The sequence below is a fragment of the Microtus oregoni genome, unplaced genomic scaffold (assembly GCF_018167655.1).
Source record: "Microtus oregoni isolate MIOR12 unplaced genomic scaffold, Mior012 000044F_ref0000062, whole genome shotgun sequence".
In the NCBI taxonomy this organism is placed as follows: Eukaryota; Metazoa; Chordata; class Mammalia; order Rodentia; family Cricetidae; genus Microtus; species Microtus oregoni.
Genome location: NW_024543218.1, coordinates 17,444,771 through 17,465,165, shown reverse-complemented (window position 1 = coordinate 17,465,165; position 20,395 = coordinate 17,444,771). Strand labels below are relative to the sequence as shown.

Below are 20,395 nucleotides of genomic sequence, written 5' to 3'. Positions count from 1 at the left end.
GTGTCAAATGGAGAAGTCAATGGAATCACTTCTAACATTCCTTGACTTCATATTCCAGGTAAGAAGCTGAATCTAATAATTGAATTAAATGATTTAATTAGATTAAATGATGAATTTCTCACATATAGACCATTCTCCCAAGTCAATTATTTACAATCTAACCAAGACATACTTGTTTTTTTTAATGACAAGAAAAAATTGGAATTGATATGTAAGACTGTTTCTGCTTAATAAATATTAAGTATTCCCCCTACGGTGTGAGAAAACACACCCCTTAGACTCAGAAACTAAGAGCAGAAATTAAACTTTTAAGACTCAGAACAGAACTGAAGTGTCAAGGTCCATAACTGCTCTACCAGAAACTATATACGCAGTGGCAATAACTGGGAAGGAGAGACTATCCACTTGGTGTGCCTTCAAGGATGCAGCATCAGAGACTCATCATCCATACTAGAGCTTATGTCTCTGATGTAGTGGCGGGTGAGTGGTCCAGGTTCCTGTAAGCAACCCCAGTAAAGTCACTGCTTCCTTAGGAGTTTGAATGGAATTATGAGTCTTCTTTGTCATCACCGACTTATCTGCTCACATAGCCTCACAAAACACACACAAATACTTTTATGCATATGCCATCTTGACTAAATCTTTAAATTCTCAGAAAAAAAGGTGATTAAGCTTAATCCACCTTTCTGTAAAATCATAATATTAATAAACACACCACAAAGAGGTCCATCTGAGAGAAAACTGACAGTTGCTTTGCAGCATCTGCTACTACACAGAACCCTTGGAATTTCTCCTTTGCCGTTGAGACTTCCAGGACAGAATTTTAATTTCTCAAGAAATCTGCTTGATATGTGTAGTTTTTTTTTTTAACTCTTTGGGGGCATGCCACCCAGCTCCCAAATAAATACATGGAGACTTATTCCTACTTATGAATTCCTGGTTTTGCTTGGCGTGTTTCTAGCCAGCTTTTCTATCATAAATTATCCCATTTCTCTAGAAGTACATTTTACTTCTGGACTTTTTACCTTTCTTTGTTCTATATATTTTTTTCCTTTTTACTCCATGGCTGGCTCTGTGGTTGTGAGATTGTGTGGCTGTGTGGCTGTGTAGCTGTGTGGTTGTATGACTGTGTGGCTGTGTGGGTGTGTGTCTGTGTGACTGTGTGACTGTGTGGCTGTGTGACTGTGTGACTGTGTGACTATGTGACTGTGTGACTGTGTGACTGTGTGGCTGTGTGACTGTGTGGCTGTGTGGCTGTGTGGTTGTGTGGCTGTGTGGTTGTGTGGTTGTGTGACTGTGTGACTGTGTGGTTGTGTGACTGTGTGGCTGTGTGACTGTGTGACTGTGTGGTTGTGCGTCTGTGTGGCTGCATCCTTGACAATACCCCTCAGTAGTGGTTAGCTTTACAAACTACAGCCATGTAATTATGTGAAAACATCAGTGTGATTTAAGCCTCAATACAATCTTTCAGATAGTATTTTCTTTCATATTTTAAGTCTATGTTTTAAATCATATTTGGTTTTATGTAATAGTTCTTACTTTAGCTTTATTGATTTGTCTTTTACCGGGTATATATTAGTATTCTACTCTTTAAATAAATTTAAGCTACTTCCCATTGAAACCCTCTCAACAAATGGCCGTGTTATCCTGAGAGAGTGCTGAAGCTATCAATATCTCCCAGTTCATTTTGTAGCTTTAAGAGTCAGTCCGTGAAGCCATTCTCCACATCACGTGGCACAATGGCAGGAGGATGTGAAACAGTCATACTCTAACAACAGCTGTGCCTAATGAACGTCAAGGAGGGAAAGGACCCAAGTGTTATCGATAAATTGCACTGACCATTTTTTCTCTTAGTTAAGAAGCATAGTGAGATTAACTATGGTTGATTAGTCTCAAAGTTAAATATATACAATATAATGCCCAGTAGAATATTAAAAACAAGTAAACTCTGTTTTCTCCAACCATTAGGAATCTAATATTTTTGAGAATTTTTTCTACAAACTGCTATATATACTTGTGTATCTATACTGTCCCAGCTATAGCAGCTGCTGATTCAGCTTTGTATTTTAACATACTGGGATGAAATGACTCCGTGCACCTTCTAATAAATGCTGGTAAGTTAGGGCTTCTCAAATTGCCCTTTATACACTATCAGCGTAACTGACCTTCCATGTGACAGATGCTTTAAATTCTTTTTTTTTTCACAAAGCATTTTTTTTAATTTATTTATTTATTAAGGATTTCTGCCTCGTCCCCACAACCGCTTCCCATTTCCCTCCCCCTCCCCCGATCAAGTCCCCCCCCTCATCTGCTCGAAGAGCAATCAGGGTTCCCTGACCTGTGGGAAGCCCAAGGACTGCCCACCAATATCCAGGTCTCCTAAGGTGAGCATTCAAACTGCCTAGGCTCCCACAAAGCCAGTACGTGCAGTAGGATCAAAAATCCACATTCTTTATCAGTTTGCATTTCTTTGGTTACTACTTATCTCAGTCTAAGCCACCCCAGGTTTGTCTACTCATATTTTCCCCACGTCTACTTAAGTTCCCTCACGTAGAATCCTTAAAACGGAAACTTAATACTAGAAAATTGGTTTGTCGTCTCCATTTAAAAGCAATTATTTTTCACATTCAGTAGCCAGGGCTCCCTAAAACCTTACATTTCCCTCTATTAGTTGTATAATTAACAACATGAAACACCTAGGGAATGTCTTCAATGTAAGAACGTTGAGACTGCATTGGGCTCTACACAGAGAGAGGCACAGTTCGTGAAGACCGTTCCTGTGTGGTTGTTTGAAAAGAATGGTGAATTGATGCCAGCAGACACAATGCCTGCAATAGTTTATGGCTCCCCATACTACATGTAAAAAAATCATCATGCCTCCACGACTAGAGAGACAGCTTTTCGTTTCTGTTTGTTTGTTTTGTTTTGTTTTTTCCAAGACAGGGTTTCTCTGTAGCTTTGGAGCCTGTCCTGGAACTAGCTGGCTTTGAACTCACAGACTTCAAGAGTCTGCCTCTGCCTCTGCCTGCCAAGTGCTGGGATTGAAAGCGTGTGCCACCACCGCCCGGCTGAGATACAGTTTTTTAAACTTTCTTTCTCAGCAATTCCGAGATAAAGTTCTAAGAAAACTAACTCAAAAGGCTAAATGTAATCAACCCTTGATTATGCAAACCAATTTCATAAGATTTGATATTATTTCCAGTTAAAGGCCAGTAGAGACCTAGATTTCCTGCCCTCCTTCCCTTGAGTAGCTAACGTGGCCATAGCTGGACACAGACCTTTTTAAGATGTGTATACAGAGGTCAATACTTACAACTGCCTTTCATTAAGTCTGGTGTATGCGGAGATGGGCATGTGTGGACCCATAATTCCAGGGCTCTTACACACATGCTGAGCACTGAGCTCTAGAATTTGAGTTCAGATCTAGGATTTGCCTCTTCTTTCCTCCCAGTTGCACTTGTCGGGGCAATCCACGGAGGAGCTAGAGTTGCTGAGTTAGATCCAGTTTTGTGAAGGAAACTACTCACTTCATCCACATGATCAAAAATTGATTACGCTTTTATGTCTATGCACTTATCAAGGACAAATTACTAGTGCCACTGCTTGATTAAACAAGAGGCAACTGTATTCACATTGATATATGTATGAATAGGAGCCATGACATAATTCTTAGCATATTTTCCTTTTAGTGTGGTCGGTCATCAAATAATAAGACTTTATTGACCCAGGAGGATGTATAGGAAATGAGATTAACTAATGAATGCCATTATGGGCTGTATACACTCGAAAAGTTCCTAAGCAATGATAGTACTTTTTATACTACTGGCATATTTTATTGCATACTCTCTGAGAATGACTGAATACTTCATTAAAAGATATAATGAGTAAAGGAGATAGACTGTTCAGGACTGGCTCCTTGGAATGAAAGCATTTTTAATAGTATAAATCGGAATCATCTTTATATCAGATGTTTTTCACTATTATGTCAAATTAAAAGCACGTAAGAGAATGCTGTTATTGAAATTGACTATTAGGAATGGTGGCTGCAAAATCAAAGAGCAATTGTTTCCTGATAATATTTAGATCCCTTGAGTTTCTAATTGTCTCCTTTACAGGCATTGCTCAAGACTTCTAATTGAATTCATGACCTTGAACCAGAATCACATCTTGAAGCTCTCTAGGTTTACTAATAAATGCTGTCTTTTACCCTTATATTTATTTTTCCTTCATAGTCCTTCCTTGGTATGCTAAAGAAAGATGCTTTAAAAGTTAATTAGCTAATGCAAAATTCCTCCCATTATAGTCATATTTAATTAAGATTTTCTTATTTATGCTGCCGTCTTAGCAAGGACTACAAGTACTCCTGAATGTCAGCTTGTTATCTAATGCTTTCAGCTTTTAAACATAACAGAGTGCCTGTACTTTTTTATTTAGTATTTTGGGTCTCCTCTCTTTCATGCCACGAAAGATAAATTCACCTAGATACACTGACAGCATCAAGGCTTCCAAAGGGCGTCAATCCATCACCTTATACGCAGTTCAGTCTCTTCAATCCATCTCCTGCCCATCACTAGATGTCAAACTCACGTGTTTGAGAGTGTGCTTCTGTCAGCATGCAGGTTCACAGCAAGAGTCCGGTGTCTACTCACGTACAGACATGCATTGAATTGGAATCACTTTGACCAACAAGACAACAACTGTCAAGTATTCTTGCTTAGTAATGGATGGTAAATATACTATGACAATATTCTGATGGCCATTTGGTACCGACTGATGATGACAAGTTCCCACCCATCCCCAGAGATTAAAACCCCCGGTGGTTTCTGCTCTACCTTCACATAATTGTGTGTTTCAATATTTTAATAGAAGTTTTCATTTGTATCACTTTCGAAATGTTGGCGATTCAACTCGATGTATCATTTTTGTCTTGCTTAATTTATTCTAATCAAAGATTCCTTGTAATGATAATGCATCAGAGCTCTTAGTTTTTAGTTTATTAATGTTTAGGATCTGACTCAATGAACCCCATACATGCACCAACACATCTGTATTTCTATAGTGTGGATAGGGTCGTGGCAGTTAAAATATCTCACTTGAAGAAAGTGGACTTTGATACCTACACAGGGTCTACGATTGAGCTGGGATTCCTTTTTCTTACCATTAATAGGGGAATGTCAAAATGGCAGGAACAGAGACTCAGATGTTGTTTTACAAATTGTGTCAATTTACCTGGTCTTCTCTTTTAAAGAAATTGCTAGAGACTGCACACAGAAGTCTAAGTTGGTGTATATCATCACCAGTTCCCAGAGAGTAGTGGAATATGCTATGTTTGTGTTTCAGAGTATGGCTATTATGGTCGGAAGGCACTCTGGTGCAAAATCACCTGTGGATTCTGTTAGTAATAGCTTCAACCAAGTAATTTGTAGTCTCCTGGCTCCTGGTGTGAAGTTCTGCCTCAGTCATGACTCAGGAATACTGAAGATCAGGCCTAGAATCACTATTATCAATACTAACTATGATATATTTTATAGCATAAATACCACAAATCCCTGTAGGATTTTATTATCCACCACAAAACCAAATTAAAAGCTTTTGCAATTGTAGTTCCATATCTCAAATCTAATTCCAATGTCAACCGTCCATAAAATGTCTACGTGACAGTATTTTTCTTCTAAACAAATAATAAACATATAGCTGAGCAGTTCTCTGCTTATCACAGAAAGAAAAGGATGTGGGCCATGGTACTCACATGGCACTGTGCGGAGGTAGAGGTTGTCACGGATGATTTGCTGAAGTTCGTGGTCAACAGAACCCTTCTGAAATCTTAAGTTGAGGTAGTGACGAAGATCCTTATCAACAATTCCTCCTAAAATAATAAAGTTTCTTTGTAAAAGATTTCAGTATATACATATAATCATACAACTTGATTCTATTATAAATACATTCATAACATATAAAAGATGAATAATTTCAAGTCACTTTTTGATGTCTAAGGCATTTGTTACTATAATAACAAAGTAGTCTGTCTTCCATGTCCATACCTAGTAATTTGTGAATAGCTTTATTTTTCATTTAAAGTGTAGTTTTTATATTCATAGAGTATTAGTTACTACTGAACTATCATTGGATTATCCATAATGTATCTCATTACAGGGCTAAAAGTTATTTATTTCTTCATTTCCATTACTTTTTCCCATAAACACAACTAATCACCATTTTAATTCCATTTCCTTGTATGAGATTGCTGCAGGCATCACAAGGAAGGGGCCATATAATAGTTACCCTTTGTTACTGGCTTATTTACTCAGCAAATGTCTTCTGAGTCTGAGAAAACTTTCAAGTTCTTTAAGGTTACTATGGAAATAAAGTGATGTAAAAAGTTGAAAGAAAAATGGCTGCATAAATATTGATGATTTTCTTCCCTCCATGAAATAAATCAAAGTGATTCCTCTGTTATGGAATATATGTGCCAAAGATTTAGCTAGAAGTAAAGTTGGAATGGCTTTTCTTCATGGCTATCAAACAATTGAAGTATGTTTGCTGCTATAATCTAATCTAAAGAAAAAGTAGAGTATGACTGGGAAAAGCCGATGATGCAGTTCTATTGACTATTAAGTTTAAATTAATAATAAATTTATTAAATTATGAATATTAATCTTAAGAGTCTTTCTAGTCCCAAACTGTAGAGAATAAATTAAAAAACAGAATGCTGGGGCCTCTCGAGATAGTCGGCAGCTAAGAGAAAGGTCACTGCTCTCATAAAGGACCCAGGTTTGATTCTCAGTACACACATGTTATCCACAACTGACTCACACAGTCTCATGCAGTTACACACACACACACACACACACACACACACACACACACACACACACAAATAATAAATAATTGTTTTATTTAAAATTAAATTGTAAGCAAGAATACCATAAACTCTTATCTTTTCCAGCAATAATATTAAAGTCAATGAAATGTGAGTGCGGTTCTTGCCTGACAGTTTGACTACATCCACAATTGACTAAGACCTCAGGGTATACCTCTGAAGGTGATTTTCTTAATTAAATCTATTTACTTGGGAAGACCTATCCTGAATCCGGATCTTTTGAGTTGGAAAGATCCATCTTAAATGAACCATACTTTCTGGTGGCAATGTCTGAAAAGGACATGGAAGAGGGAAGCTCTTTCTTGCGTCACTGGCATTAGAGACTACTTCTTTGGAATTGTGAGGTAAGACACAATCAGACTTGTGGGCTGAACAACTGCAGGCATTTTGGATTTTCTGTTAGGAGATAGCCATTGTTGGACTAGCCGGACCACAGCTTGTAAGCCACTATAACAGATTCTTATATCCATATAATATATATATATATATAATTTATCAATACAACATATAATGCATAAATATGTATAAATATATGTATAAATAAAACATAATCTCTCTATATAAATATAATATATATTCATTTTATTAGTTTCGTTCTTCTAAAGAGTGCAGAGTAATACATGAAGGAAAAAAATATAGCTTAAGGTAATTGAAAACTATGGTAGACTCCAAACATAATCTTTTTTGTTAATTAATTTATTTATTGATTAAAGGTTTCTGCCTCCTCCCCGCCACCACCTCCCATTTCCCTCCCCCTCCCCCAATCAAGTTCCCCTCCCTTGTCAGCCCATAGAGCAATCAGGGTTCTCTGCCCTGTGGGAAGTCCAAGGACCACCCACCTCCATCCAGGTCTAGTAAGGTGAGCATCCAAACTGCCTAGGCTCCCACAAAGCCAGTACGTGCAGTAGGATCAGAAACCCATTGCCATTGTTCTTGAGTTCTCAGTAGTCCTCATTGTCCGCTATGTGCTAGAAAGTTAGTGGGGAAAGCATTTATGTTGCATACCTGCAAACCCACATCGTGCTACCTCACGTGACAAGCTGGTGGGCAGATTTGTGAAATCTGAGTGTCTGAAGGACTGCAAAAGATTGTTTGTTCACATGTATTTACATTCATTGAAAAATTTCTGAAGTTGCCAAATGTGTCATTTTCTCCTGCCTGTGAGAATACTCATAGTCACATGCCATAGAAAATCATTTTAACTCGTTCAACTGTCAAAATTCATACTCCCAAATAATGTTTCTTATGTATTTGAGGCTATTTTTCTAGGCAAACCAATGTGATAATGGAAAACAAAGAACAGTTTATATTGGGTACACACAAATATTTTTTCAGAATGACTATACACAAAATTTTCTAAATTCAAAACCATTCAGTCGAAGCAGAGGACGCAAAAAACAAGGCAACAAAGACCCACTATTGACATCCTTATCCCGGGTTGTTTTCTGCTCTGAGATAAACATGACCAAAAGCAGCCTGGGGAAGAAAGGTAATACTTTCAGCTTGTGCTCTTCTAGCACAGTGAAGCCATGGCAGGCGTCTCAAAGTGGGGATCGAAGCACAGACGGTGGAAGACTTGACTTTGCCTTCCTTCTCGAACTGCTTAGCAACTCTTCCTGTACACCTCAAGCCCATAAACTAGGGAGTTAATGTTCACACTAGGCTGGGTCCTTGGGCATCAGTTAATAATAAAGAAACTATAAATATACCCGCACACACGCTGTCAAAGACGATTCTTCAGTTGCGGTTCCCTTTTCAAAGAATCTGGTTTGTTTCCAGTTGACCCAAGCTAACAAACGTGATTTTCAAACATGCTGGCTCCACGTGTCTTAAACCCACTGGCAACTCTCGAAGGGGTAATTTGGGCATTGTAAGACGCTCTTTTCCTGCCCTGTGCCTGCCAGCTCCCATCAGCAGGACGTTTTACCTTTGATAACTCATCATAGCTACGAGCAAGCATCCCGCCTGTCCCCGTCCTTAGCTGTTGTTTCTGCCTGAATCCTGGTCTGTAGGTCTTTCCTCAACTGAACCCTCTCTTCCTTCTCTCCATCTTTCTGTGTCACGTGCATCATATGACAAGTGATGAAATGTTTTCTGGCAGTCCACGCAAATGCCAGCTGCCGAATACCAGATGTAGTTTGCTCATCAACGTAAGCAGGAATCACTCCCCTAGCGTAACATGAGTAAAATCACAACTTGTACTCTAGTATCATTATGCTCTCCAAAAGTACATTGCAATTTTCTCTACCATTAATATACAGCATTTACCATCTTGAAAATTTATATCTCTTAGAAAATAATTACTAAATGTTCATGAACTAATTTTAATGGTTAGTTTATTTTTCCGCCAAGGAAGAACTTGAAGAAGCTTTTAAGAATAAGTGTGGATTTCCCTTCACTAATTAAATTACTTACTACAAATTATAATATTATGGATGATCTTATTTGTTTTGGAAGTATTTTTATCTCTCCATGTTTCCTCCAACCTTGATTATCCTTTACAATGAACCAGAGCATCTTTTAGCCAACAGACTTTTATTTGTTCAGTGTTCATATTGTGGTGAACTGAAATAGTTTACCTATCCAATTTCCTTTCTCTTATTAATTCTCAGGAAGATAATTTTGATTTGGTTTTGGATCTAAGCATACCCAGCCACAGGACGTGGATCGCAGATCGAAAACGGCCATTCTGTCCAGAGGCTCACCCTTAACTGTCCTCTTATCTTTTAGCAGCTAGTCTAGTCATTGAGATCATACAAAATAAAAAAGGTATTTATTCCTTGAACTTGACATGATATCTGAAATAAAACAGCTGTGCTCAGACCTGGATGTGGTAAACACAAGCAAGAAGCTCACATGGTAACTGGTACAATGGAAGCTAAAAACAGCTGGATCTCTGATGGCTTCCTTAGGCAGCTAAAGCACCAGTCCTTACAAGTTCATATTTCAAAGCAAGCTGACACACAAAAATTACAGTGTTAAAGCAATGCTACCTTTTATCAAACTCAGTAATTGTCCTTCTTATTTGTTATCATGATCATTCTGGGTGTCTTTGTTTCTGTTTGTAGGACTTTTGTTCTATAGCTTGCTGGAGATACCCAGTCTTTAGTTCCAGAATGCTTATGTCAAACAGAACATTGTCAAGCATTCATCTCTTGCTCGGTGTAGCAATTCAGTGTCTCTTGTTATAGGTCAATACAACTACAGTACTTATCTGACAACACTCTTATTTCCTTCACAAACAAAATATTAAAAACTTAAATACCCACAAGATTCACTAAATGGGAGGGATGGGTGTATCTGATGCTGTGTAGAGTGGGTGCCACACTTGTGAACTCTGTAAAGATCCAGGATGCTCAAGAAGGGGGAAGGGCAGTGAGGGAGAGAAAGGAAAGAGATATCTTGATTGAGAGAGCCATTAAAGGGCTATCGAGAAACAGCACTAGGGAAATTCCCAGGAATCCTCAAGGATGATCCCATTCTATGTACAATGTTTATAGTAAGGCATTGACGTCTAGAAGCTAGAGGTCTTCGTGCATGCACTGACCACTGACACATTTTTTCTTCTCTTTGAAAAAAAAAAAAACCTACTTCTGAAATGGACATGTCCCTTATGGATAAACATATCAATGTAAAATCAAGATCAGTTCATTCATCAGGATGGTAATGGTATTGTGGGGAGGAATAGGAGGTGGGAAGAGAATGTCACAGTATGACTTGTTCTGTTTCTATTCTCCCTGTGCTTCAGGATAAGGGTGCACCCCACTTTCCGCCACAGTTTTATTTTTCGTTCCTATTCTACAGGATGCTGAAATAGGAAGTTGAATTTGTTCTGTTTCACCCCTTGTGCCTAGTATTGTGCTTTATTTTTCTGATGGAAGAGGGTCATCTTTCTATCTGTTGTTTCACTGGTTAAGTAATAAAGAAACTGCTTGGCCTCTGATAGGACAGAAAATTAGGTAGGCAGAGTAATCAGAACAGAATGCTGGGAGAAAGAAGCTGAGTCAGTGAGTTGCCATGATTCTCCCACTCCAGACAGACGCAAGTTAAGATCTTCCCTGGTAAGCCACCTGTGGGCTACACAGATTATTAGAAATGGGTTAAATCAATATGTAAGAGCTAGCCATTAAGAGGCTGGAACTAATGGACCAGGCAGTGTTTAAAAGAATACAGTTTCCATGTAATTATTTCACATATAAAGCTAGCCATGCGGGGGCCGGGTGCCAGGAACATAGCCCGCCGCTCCTATTACTACATTTTTCCCAAGGTTAAGAAACAGGTCTTTGTGCCCCAATTTCTTTGTTTTTTTCACCTTTTACATTTTGTGTTGGTATGATAGGAATTTGAGCCAAACTCTCTGTTAAATGTCTTCCTCACTCTGTTTAAATGTCTCTTTTAGGAGGCAGCTTTGAGACCAATAAAAGTGGAAGCATATTCATTCATCCTGAAGAGACAAACAGCTTAAATTAAGGACCATTTGAGGGGTAGTAGGGAAGCCTAATATAGTAGAAGCTTCCCAAATGTGTACACATATGAAGGTTATCTAAATGAAATCACCAAACAATGCGGTGGAGGCAGAGTCCCAACTGGCCGTCTCTCATCACAAAATGAAGTTTCCAGTCTCAGGATTTGATTACATTTAATTGAGCTGTTGGTCAAAAGGATCTTAAACAACCCAGGTAGTTGCCAAGACTATAGGTCTCTCTCTCTACACTGATAGGAAGACTAAATTGCTGAAAACAACACCTACACCATTCATTGAACATGGAGAAGTTGAGCTGGTGCCTACAGAGGGTCTTCACCTCTACGTTCCAGTGCCGTTGGTGTAGGAAATTTCTGCATGCTGCCGAAACAGAAACAAACACCAAGCCAGCCATAAACCTTTGTTGTAAAATGGTACCTCGTCTGCAAGATATGCTAGCCCAATGATGACACAAAACTTGTGGGAATCACCAATCAATGACTGACTTAATTTAAAGCCCACTCCATGAGATGGAACCCATAGTCAACTTGGGTGACCAAGTACCTGAAACTAAATAGCAAAGGGACCTAGAGCAAACCAAATACCACTGTGGTTAATAGAAGAGTCGCAATAAAATGACAACTAATGACTTTCTGGATACTCACAGGTCAGTCTCTTGCTCAGCCATCATCAGAAAGGAACAAATACAGAGACACACAGCCAGACATTACAATGAAAGAAGGAACTCAGAACACCCAGCCCTGAATGGAGGACTCCATTGAATCTCTCCCCTCAGGGATCAGAGAACTCCTATGGAAGAGGAGGTAGAAAGAGCTTAAGGGTCAAGAAGAAGGAGGACACCTCAAAAACAAGGGCCTTTAAATCAACATGATCAAAGTTCTTACGAACTCACAGAGACTGCAGCAGCGTGAAAGGGCCTGCACGGGTCTGCTTCGAGTCCTCTGCAGATATGTTAAGTCGTCCAGTTCAGGATTTTTATGGGATTAAGAAAGGTGTAGATGAGCGTGTCTTTGACGCTAGCACATTTTCTTGAGTTTTTTTCCTTCTGTTTGTTTCGTCCAATTTCAGTGTTTCGGTTTTTGGTTTATCGTCTTTCATTATCATTCATTAGAAGCCTATCTGTTTGCTAAGGAGAAAAATAATGGGCGTGGGTCTGAATGGATAAGGAGGTATAGAGGAAATGGGAAGAGGAGAGGGAGACGAAACCATAGTTAGGATATAGCATGTGAGAAAAGAATTTATTTCCAATAGACAAAAATTGATAAATTTTGAAAAGTAAAATGGTGCTGTGAAAAGATTATCTCGCCTATTGCCTTGTTTGTGTATTTTTCTGGCCATCATGGTCAGCTTTCTTTCTTTTTTTTTGTTTCCAGCTAGTGATACTTCTTTTCTATTTGATAGTAACTAGGAAATTACCATCTGTACTTCAACTTGAAGTCATCTCTTTCTTAACTTCTCTCTCCTTGGAGCTTTCACAGGCTCAGCATCTCCTGTAAGCCCTGTGTATTCCAAAGGCCACCTGCTGGTACGCTCCACACTGCCCCTTTATCTGGAGATCCCAAGGTCATGGTTCCTAGTCACATCTTCTCCTGCATCCCACCCCATCTCCAGTATTGATTTATGTGCAACCTACAAAACTATGGTATGTGAGAGAAGAATTAAATTTACCAAAGTTAACAGAAACCATATAGAATCTGTATATCAAAAGACACAAAATATCGATATATTACAGTATTAGCATTTCCGAGAGGAATTTTAACAAGGAAAACACTTTTCAATCTGTTGTTTCATAAGTAATGCTAGCTAATATATTAGTCCATGAGGAATAAAAAGCTTGCTTGGGCTTTCCATGATAGTTCATCTTTAAATCTCATAATTGTTCTGCACACAATAAATCCACAGTGAATAACTCTATAAATAAAATCATATTTCTACATGCAGTAGAGTATGATTTATAAAAATTTACATAAGAATATGTAAATGCTTTTTACATAAGTATACTATAAACTGTTACTCATAGTGGTTTTATAACAATGAAAATTCTATAAGCACATAAAATATTAACAGCTGCTATATGTAAAGATCATTTAAATAATTAATGTTAGATACATTTTAAGGGTGCATTGAGGATTGAACCCAAGGCTTGTTAGATAAGTACACTACCATTAAATCATCCAAGAATATGCATATACATATTCATATTCATGCTTATACATGTAGATATGTGAAGTTTTCAGGAGTGTCTCCATATAATAAAAATTAGATTTTTGTTATAACATAAAAATCTTGAAATGTTTTTGAAAAATGCAAATAATATTGTAGAAATGAGGTAGGGTTTTCAGTAGAAAAACTGAGCTTTAGTCACCACTCCCAACATTCATTCTTTTGGGGAAAGCAGAAGTCATTGGCAAAGGCAGACATTAAGATTATCGTCAGTCCAGGCTGCCATAGTAGAACACCATAGACTTCCTGGCGGCTTGCACAGAAACCTTTATTCTTTCCTCCATGAAGACTGAAATGGTAAAGTAAAGATGACCGCAGATTCACTGTCCTGTTTTATTGTCTGGTTTGCATATCGCCCTCTTCTCAATGGATTATCACCTATTAATATAGAAGCCATCCCACCTGTGAGAGCCCCACCCTGCATTGCGACCCTACAGAGATTCGAAGAGAAGCAGACACTGAGTGTAGAGCAGGGGGCACAACACCAAAGAAGCATTCTTCCAGATCTGAAATTTTAAGCTTTCATATAAAATATTTGCTGAGTATATTTTAGAGTTGGGGAAATTTTTGTCATAAAATGACACAATTATTTTATTATTTATTTGTAACAAGTTAGATATCATTATAAAAGCAGTGTTGGAAAGTGTATCTCAAATCCTGGTTTTTATTTTCTGAATTTTCCAGGAGATTGAGAACTTAGCAGAAAATTGGTTCAGGACAAGGTCATACTCATCCGTTGGTTGGGGTGGACATCAAGGAATAAATCATGGGAAAACACCATGAAGCCACGTTGCTAAGTTTACCATGTCAAAACCGTTGTTACTTAACTTCTCCCAAAACAGAAGAGTCAGATCACAGAAAAGCTAAGTTAAGATTCTGTTAATATCCTCAGCCACAAAATGGCTGACAGACTTATGTAATCAGTTCTGCTGAAGTACAGGCCCTTTTCATTCAGATAATTACATCTTGGATGTCTATCATCCAGAGGCCCATTTCCCTTCCTGATGGCTAGCAGGTGAAACTCGTCACCGACCGAGTGCGTGTGGTCTATACTAGTCACCAGGAGTGAACTGCTCTCCAAATAATCTCTTCTTCCTATTTTAAACAGGAGAACACATTCCCGGGCCATTACATTTATTGAGCATGCCTTGCTTAATTTTGTTTTCATAACGGAAAACATTTTGTTACAAAATGATGTGGAATTCTCCATTAGTTAAGTCACATTGATAATGTCTTTTAAAAAGGCCAGGCTTAGTACTTTTGTGGCTTTTTTTCCTTCAAAAATTTGGAACATTATATTTTGTGTAAGAAGTACAATAATAAGAAAAACAAAATAGTTTTTATCAGTTGCAGATCATTAGGAGATTCAAAAGGAAAGAGAATAATTCCCACTTCAGAGAACATGACAGCGATAAATGTAAGTGGTTTACAATATTCTCTTCCACTGAAAATGGCTTTTTATCATTTCCTTCTCCTACTGTTGTACAAATGCACTACTATTCTTGAGTTTCATTTTTCATCGTTAGCATTGTACTCAAAGTTAGAGATGTTTCTCTAGTTATGTTTATTGGCTCTCATGGAGAAGGCTAAATGAATTCTTGATAAATATCAGGCATTGTTCTAGATGATAGCCATGCGATATCAAAATTTCACTGTTAGTATTTATTAAGAATGAATGCAACGTTGGAATCTAGATACCGTGCATCTAAATTTTAAAAAATGGTCCCAACATGGCTAATCACATCTGAGAATGTGGTATTACGACAAAACTCCTAAGAATCAGCTATCCTTCATAAAAAGCGGATGTCACGAGAAATCCAGCATATGGATGGATAAAAGATATAAGGACATAAAATGACAGAAGAATCTAACCCAAATTCAATCCGTATTTTTCTAAACCAGAGATATGTACAATTCATATTCTAAAGGGAAAAATAAGTTACTGGGATAGTTAGGACTACACTTGGAATCATAAATTCAATGAACCTCAAATCTTGGTTTCTTTTTATTTTCATAAAATATTTAGTAAAATGACTTTCATGACAGAAAAATACTGCTTTGTTCAATATGTAGCTGGTTCAGTAGGCAAGAATGTTTTTGCTTTAGAGCCATGGTTTACTGACTGTATTTGGTCTAAAGTTTAAGTTTAAAATTGAAGAGATAAAAATGAAGAGGTAAAAATATCACAGTTACTTTTGTTCTTTGAAAATCCAGTAAGAATTGATACACAGGAGCAAACTCCTACAACACCTTCATTCAAAAATCTAAATATGGACATGCAAATGGAGATTAAACTGTGAGTTTTTAAGCATATTTCAGTTTGTATAAGCAAGTTATTATCCCCGAGTCAACTACAAACATTAAATCAGTAAGTTTTAAGTAAAATACACGGAGATTTACAGAATCAGGGCTGAAAGTTTGATAGTATTCAGTCTCTCATGTTAACCATTAAGCAAGATCAGTCCTCTGATTTGAAGAAGAAATACTTTACGTATTTCCATACGTATTTCTGCTGCACCCCAAGAATCCCAGATGCTTGAATACAATAGATCATCCACTTCAAATGGCTCCAGGATGAAAAGCATCTTGTCCTATACTGTTTGACTAAAACCAACTAAAAAAGAAGCACGAATTTGTTGTAAGCGAACTTCACAGTGATAACACAAAGCAACTTCCTATCGAAACCTCTTATAATAGACAAGCTTATAGAACCTCCATGAGCTTTGTCACATTGGATCAGTACTAATGAAGCAACAGCAAATGCCAACTCCTGATTCGGACTGCTACAGGGCTGACTTCGAATCCTGAGAGATGTGTTCCAAAGGTTTATTTTGAAATGCAGAATGGTTCTTCCCATAGGAAAATTGTACTTTCTAATTATGCCCTTGTCCCATGTTGGTTTTATAATGAGTTAGGCACTGGGAGGGCACTGTTGATGAAATGTTAGAAGCACAGTATTGTGCACAACAATGCCTCCAGGAGGTTTGGGGTTGTGGGAAGGTGAGTACTGGGTAATGGCTAAGATTTCAAGCCAGCAAAAACAGATTCCAGAGCCTCTAAGCCTTCTTTTATGGCAGAATGGGGCAATATTGGCTCTAAAACCCTGCTGGGAACTCTTTCCACTACAGGGGAAGATTCTCACTAATGTAACAGGTAAATGTGCGGATTTATGACTGTTATTTGATGAATGTACAAGAGCCTGTAACTTTTCCAGCCTCCTCTATGGCAACATGTATTACTTAGTGTAATGTAAACCTGTGAGTCTGTTCCAGGGTCTCTCAGCGTCATTTGTTTCAGCTTAAACTGTTTTATTCGTATTCTTATTAGAGTTATTATTTTCCATTGGTGAAGGAAAACGATCTGGATTTGACCAGAAGAGAATCAACATTTTTGCCAGGATTTCCAGCAGCGTTACAGAGAAAATGAGGAAGGCTTTGACTCACACTGGGTCCTTGAGACAAGTGATGTTTGTTTGTGTGGGTGTGGCCACCTGACCAGTCAGCTGACATGCCCCTTGTGTTTTGTTTTCTTTGCTTGTGCTTCAGCACATTATGAATTTGGGAACCGAACAAGAAAACAGATTCAGAGAAGCTAAATTACTGAGCATAGTTAAGTGCTTAATTACATACCAAGTGGAAAGCAGAAGAATTGGTTGTGCTAATGGGAGTGGCATTCTCATGGAACAAATGTCCCCTCTAGGATGTTTATATGTCCCTTAGAGTCAGGCAGGGAAGAGACAGAAACAGAAGTCAAATATTTTTTTTTTCTTAGTGATAGGATTCTCCAAAATTTGTTTTGAAAAGTTGCTTTTCAATTTGGACGACTGCATTATTCATATACAACACCGTGGGACAACTTGTGTGCAAACATTACCAGCAAAAGTTGGTGATTAAATTGCAAAAGCTTAGAATACTGATGTGCAACTCATCACTGATTCCTTCCACAAGCAACTCTCGGGGAGCGTTGAGGAAACTCAATAAATCATCCCCTCCCATCTCCTCATTTTTATTCTTCAAAGCAACCATTACCTTCTCAAGATGCTAAGAGTTGGAGGTAACAATCACATGCTCCATGAGCATGATATAAATCACCCAGGGCTGCTATCAATCCATCCTCTGCTCTCAGTATATGATGTTTCGGCTTACCTGTGAACACTTTACTTGGTTAATATCTCTGCTCAGGTATCAGTGTCCATGAACTCTCTGAACACAGGCCCCATCATTTCCTGTCACATCCTCCCAGCACCACAATATACTTTCCCTCCTTTCCTCTGTTCTGCCATAGTGAAGACGGAGTGCACTCTTTCAGTTTTCTATGCTGCATTTTCTATTTGCAGAACTGAAAAATAACACTGTAGCTAGCAAGGTTACATTGACTAGCATATACCATTTATACCAAAACTTGAAACTCAGTAAACAGAACTTTAAATTATCATGTACTTTCATTTCAAACAAACTTTTAAAAATCTGTGCTTTGATTATAGACTGCTTTATTATTAAGAGAAAAAATTAAATATGTGTTTTAGTCCAGGAAACCAGGTTCAGTCATCATTTTGTTTTATAAAGACACATTTAATGAAGACATAAATTTCACCTCAAGGTGCCACCAATTAGCAAATGAAATTGAAACATGAAAGGTTGACATCAATTATAATATTTACTAATTGCCCTTCATAAAGTTTATTTAACATTACCTGTAGAAAAAAATGAGTATTTTGAGATATAATGAGACTATTATAAGTATTAAGGCATTACTGGTCTGGTTTCTTCTTTAATCCCTTTAATTTGTAATTGAGCAAGCACCTACTGACTGCTTCCTAAATTTCAGCCCCCCCTTCATGAAACTCAGTGATAGTGTTGATCGGAACAAGCAAGCCTGAGACGATTGTGAAGAACAACTCTGCACTGTGGCCAGCGACCTCGGTGAGCACAAGAAGGAGCAGACGTTGGCCAATCCTACTGATCTTCTCTAAGAGCCAACCCCTTATTTCATTGAGTCTTTGCATCATTATTTTTCATTTCTACTTTATTTATTTCTTCCCTGGTTTCGATGATCTCTTCACGTCTTTGTCTACTTGATTAGAGTGTTTATTATTCTGTTTTTCTATGACCTGCAGGTGCATCATTGCACAGTGGAAATGAGATGACGGCACCAGACTGAATATGCCATTGTATTCTTCAAGTGGAGCTCACTTGAATACATTAAATAAAGATACAAACATTTTACGTATTGAATCATCACGAGGAAAACAGGATGGTAAGTGCAAATATGTATAGTGCAACAGATTTATGTTTCAAAACTGATTTGTGAAACAAAGATACTTAACTTAGTATGAATCAGTATAACAATAACAGACAAGTTATCACTTCTGAGAGGAAGAATACAAATTATAGTTTTACTTGGATCATAGCTTATCATCTTAGTTTCAAAATTTTAAAATATAAAAATGATGCTTTTAGAGACTTTGTTATTAAAAATAAGCCACCAAGCCGGACGATGATGGCGCACGCCTTTAATCCCAGCACTCGGGAGGCAGAGGCAGGCGGATCTCTGTGAGTTCGAGACTAGCCTGGTCTACAGAGCTAGTTCCAGGACAGGCACCAAAGCCACAGAGAAACCCTGTCTCAAAACACCAAAAAGAAAAAAGTAAAAATAAGCCACCAGCAAAGGATTTTAGTCAAAACAAAAGTTTTAAGCGGAATATCACCCAAAGAAGTAAGCTCCTGAGCAGGGACACAAGAGGCCTGCCAGTCATTTTCCTGCATACAGCAAGCCTAGGAAGAACTTACTGATTCTCTGAAGTCTAGAGCAATGCAAGAGTTCCAACAATGTGACGGGCACCCCTCTGCCATAGGACTCTGATGTGGTAGACAGTCAGCTTACCACAATGAACACTGTGCACATTATAAGCCAATAGGCCAACATGCTTCAAAATGTAAATTTAGCCTTTACTTGATCCAAAGATGGTATTTATTCTTAGGTATCCAAAAGTTATATGCCATTTGTCCATTTGAATGACAGTTATCTTTCTTTAAACTCACTCAAACACTTTTGACATTATGTGAGCTCTTCTTGATAATTTTAATTCTTACTAAAGATACTCAGAAGTATGTGTTGTATGTTTAATATATGTATATGTGTATGTATACACACACAAAGACTATTCTGGAGCATACTATTGTAGTTTTTTGCTCAATGCATCCTCGTGCATACATACTTTTTAAAAAGTATTGCTATCACAATAGTAAAATCTCCCGAAGAACAGATTCTCTTATGCATTAAGCTTTCAAAAGACCAGAAAGCTGAGGGTGCTGGGTGAGGGTCCTACTTATTTCCCTTCTTCTTTCTTATCTCCCTCCCCCCCTTGCTCACCCCCTTTCTTCCTCCTCCTTTCTCAGCTGTTCCCCCTTTCTTTGTTGTCATTTCTCTGCTCCTTCTTTTCTCCTTGGCATAAATATTAATATACATAGTAAAATTTCCATTTTCATATAACCTGATAAGCATTATGATTAAGGCTTATAGTGATGTAATTTCCTACCTGGTATCTAGAGTGTAGGTAAAGGAAAATAACTACATTTTTTTCTATTCAAAAATTCTAATATTTTTCCATTTGACTTAAGTGTCAAATGGCCAAACTTTGCCATTTCTCCCCACATTTCAACAAATATTTTGGCTTCTTCTACTTTGAAACCCATGTGATTTGAATCTCTTACTGATTTTTTTAAAAAAAAAATACACTGCAGCCTAGACTCATTATTTGAAGCACAAATCTTACTATATATACTCTATGGTAGGAAACTAGATGAAAT

The 20,395-nt window shown here is 37.8% G+C and overlaps 1 protein-coding gene across 4 annotated transcripts in view; it reads right to left on the bottom strand.

Moving 5' to 3' along the window:
* Nucleotides 1-20,395, bottom strand: part of LOC121434623 (membrane-associated guanylate kinase, WW and PDZ domain-containing protein 2) — a 1,272,606-nt gene that overhangs the window by 874,532 nt on the left and 377,679 nt on the right. For all 4 annotated transcript variants that reach the window (XM_041633542.1, XM_041633543.1, XM_041633545.1 and 1 more), the window contains exon 2: nt 5,750-5,866. In XM_041633542.1, coding sequence (XP_041489476.1) covers nt 5,750-5,866 — 117 coding nt within the window. The remainder of the gene's footprint in view (nt 1-5,749; nt 5,867-20,395) is intronic.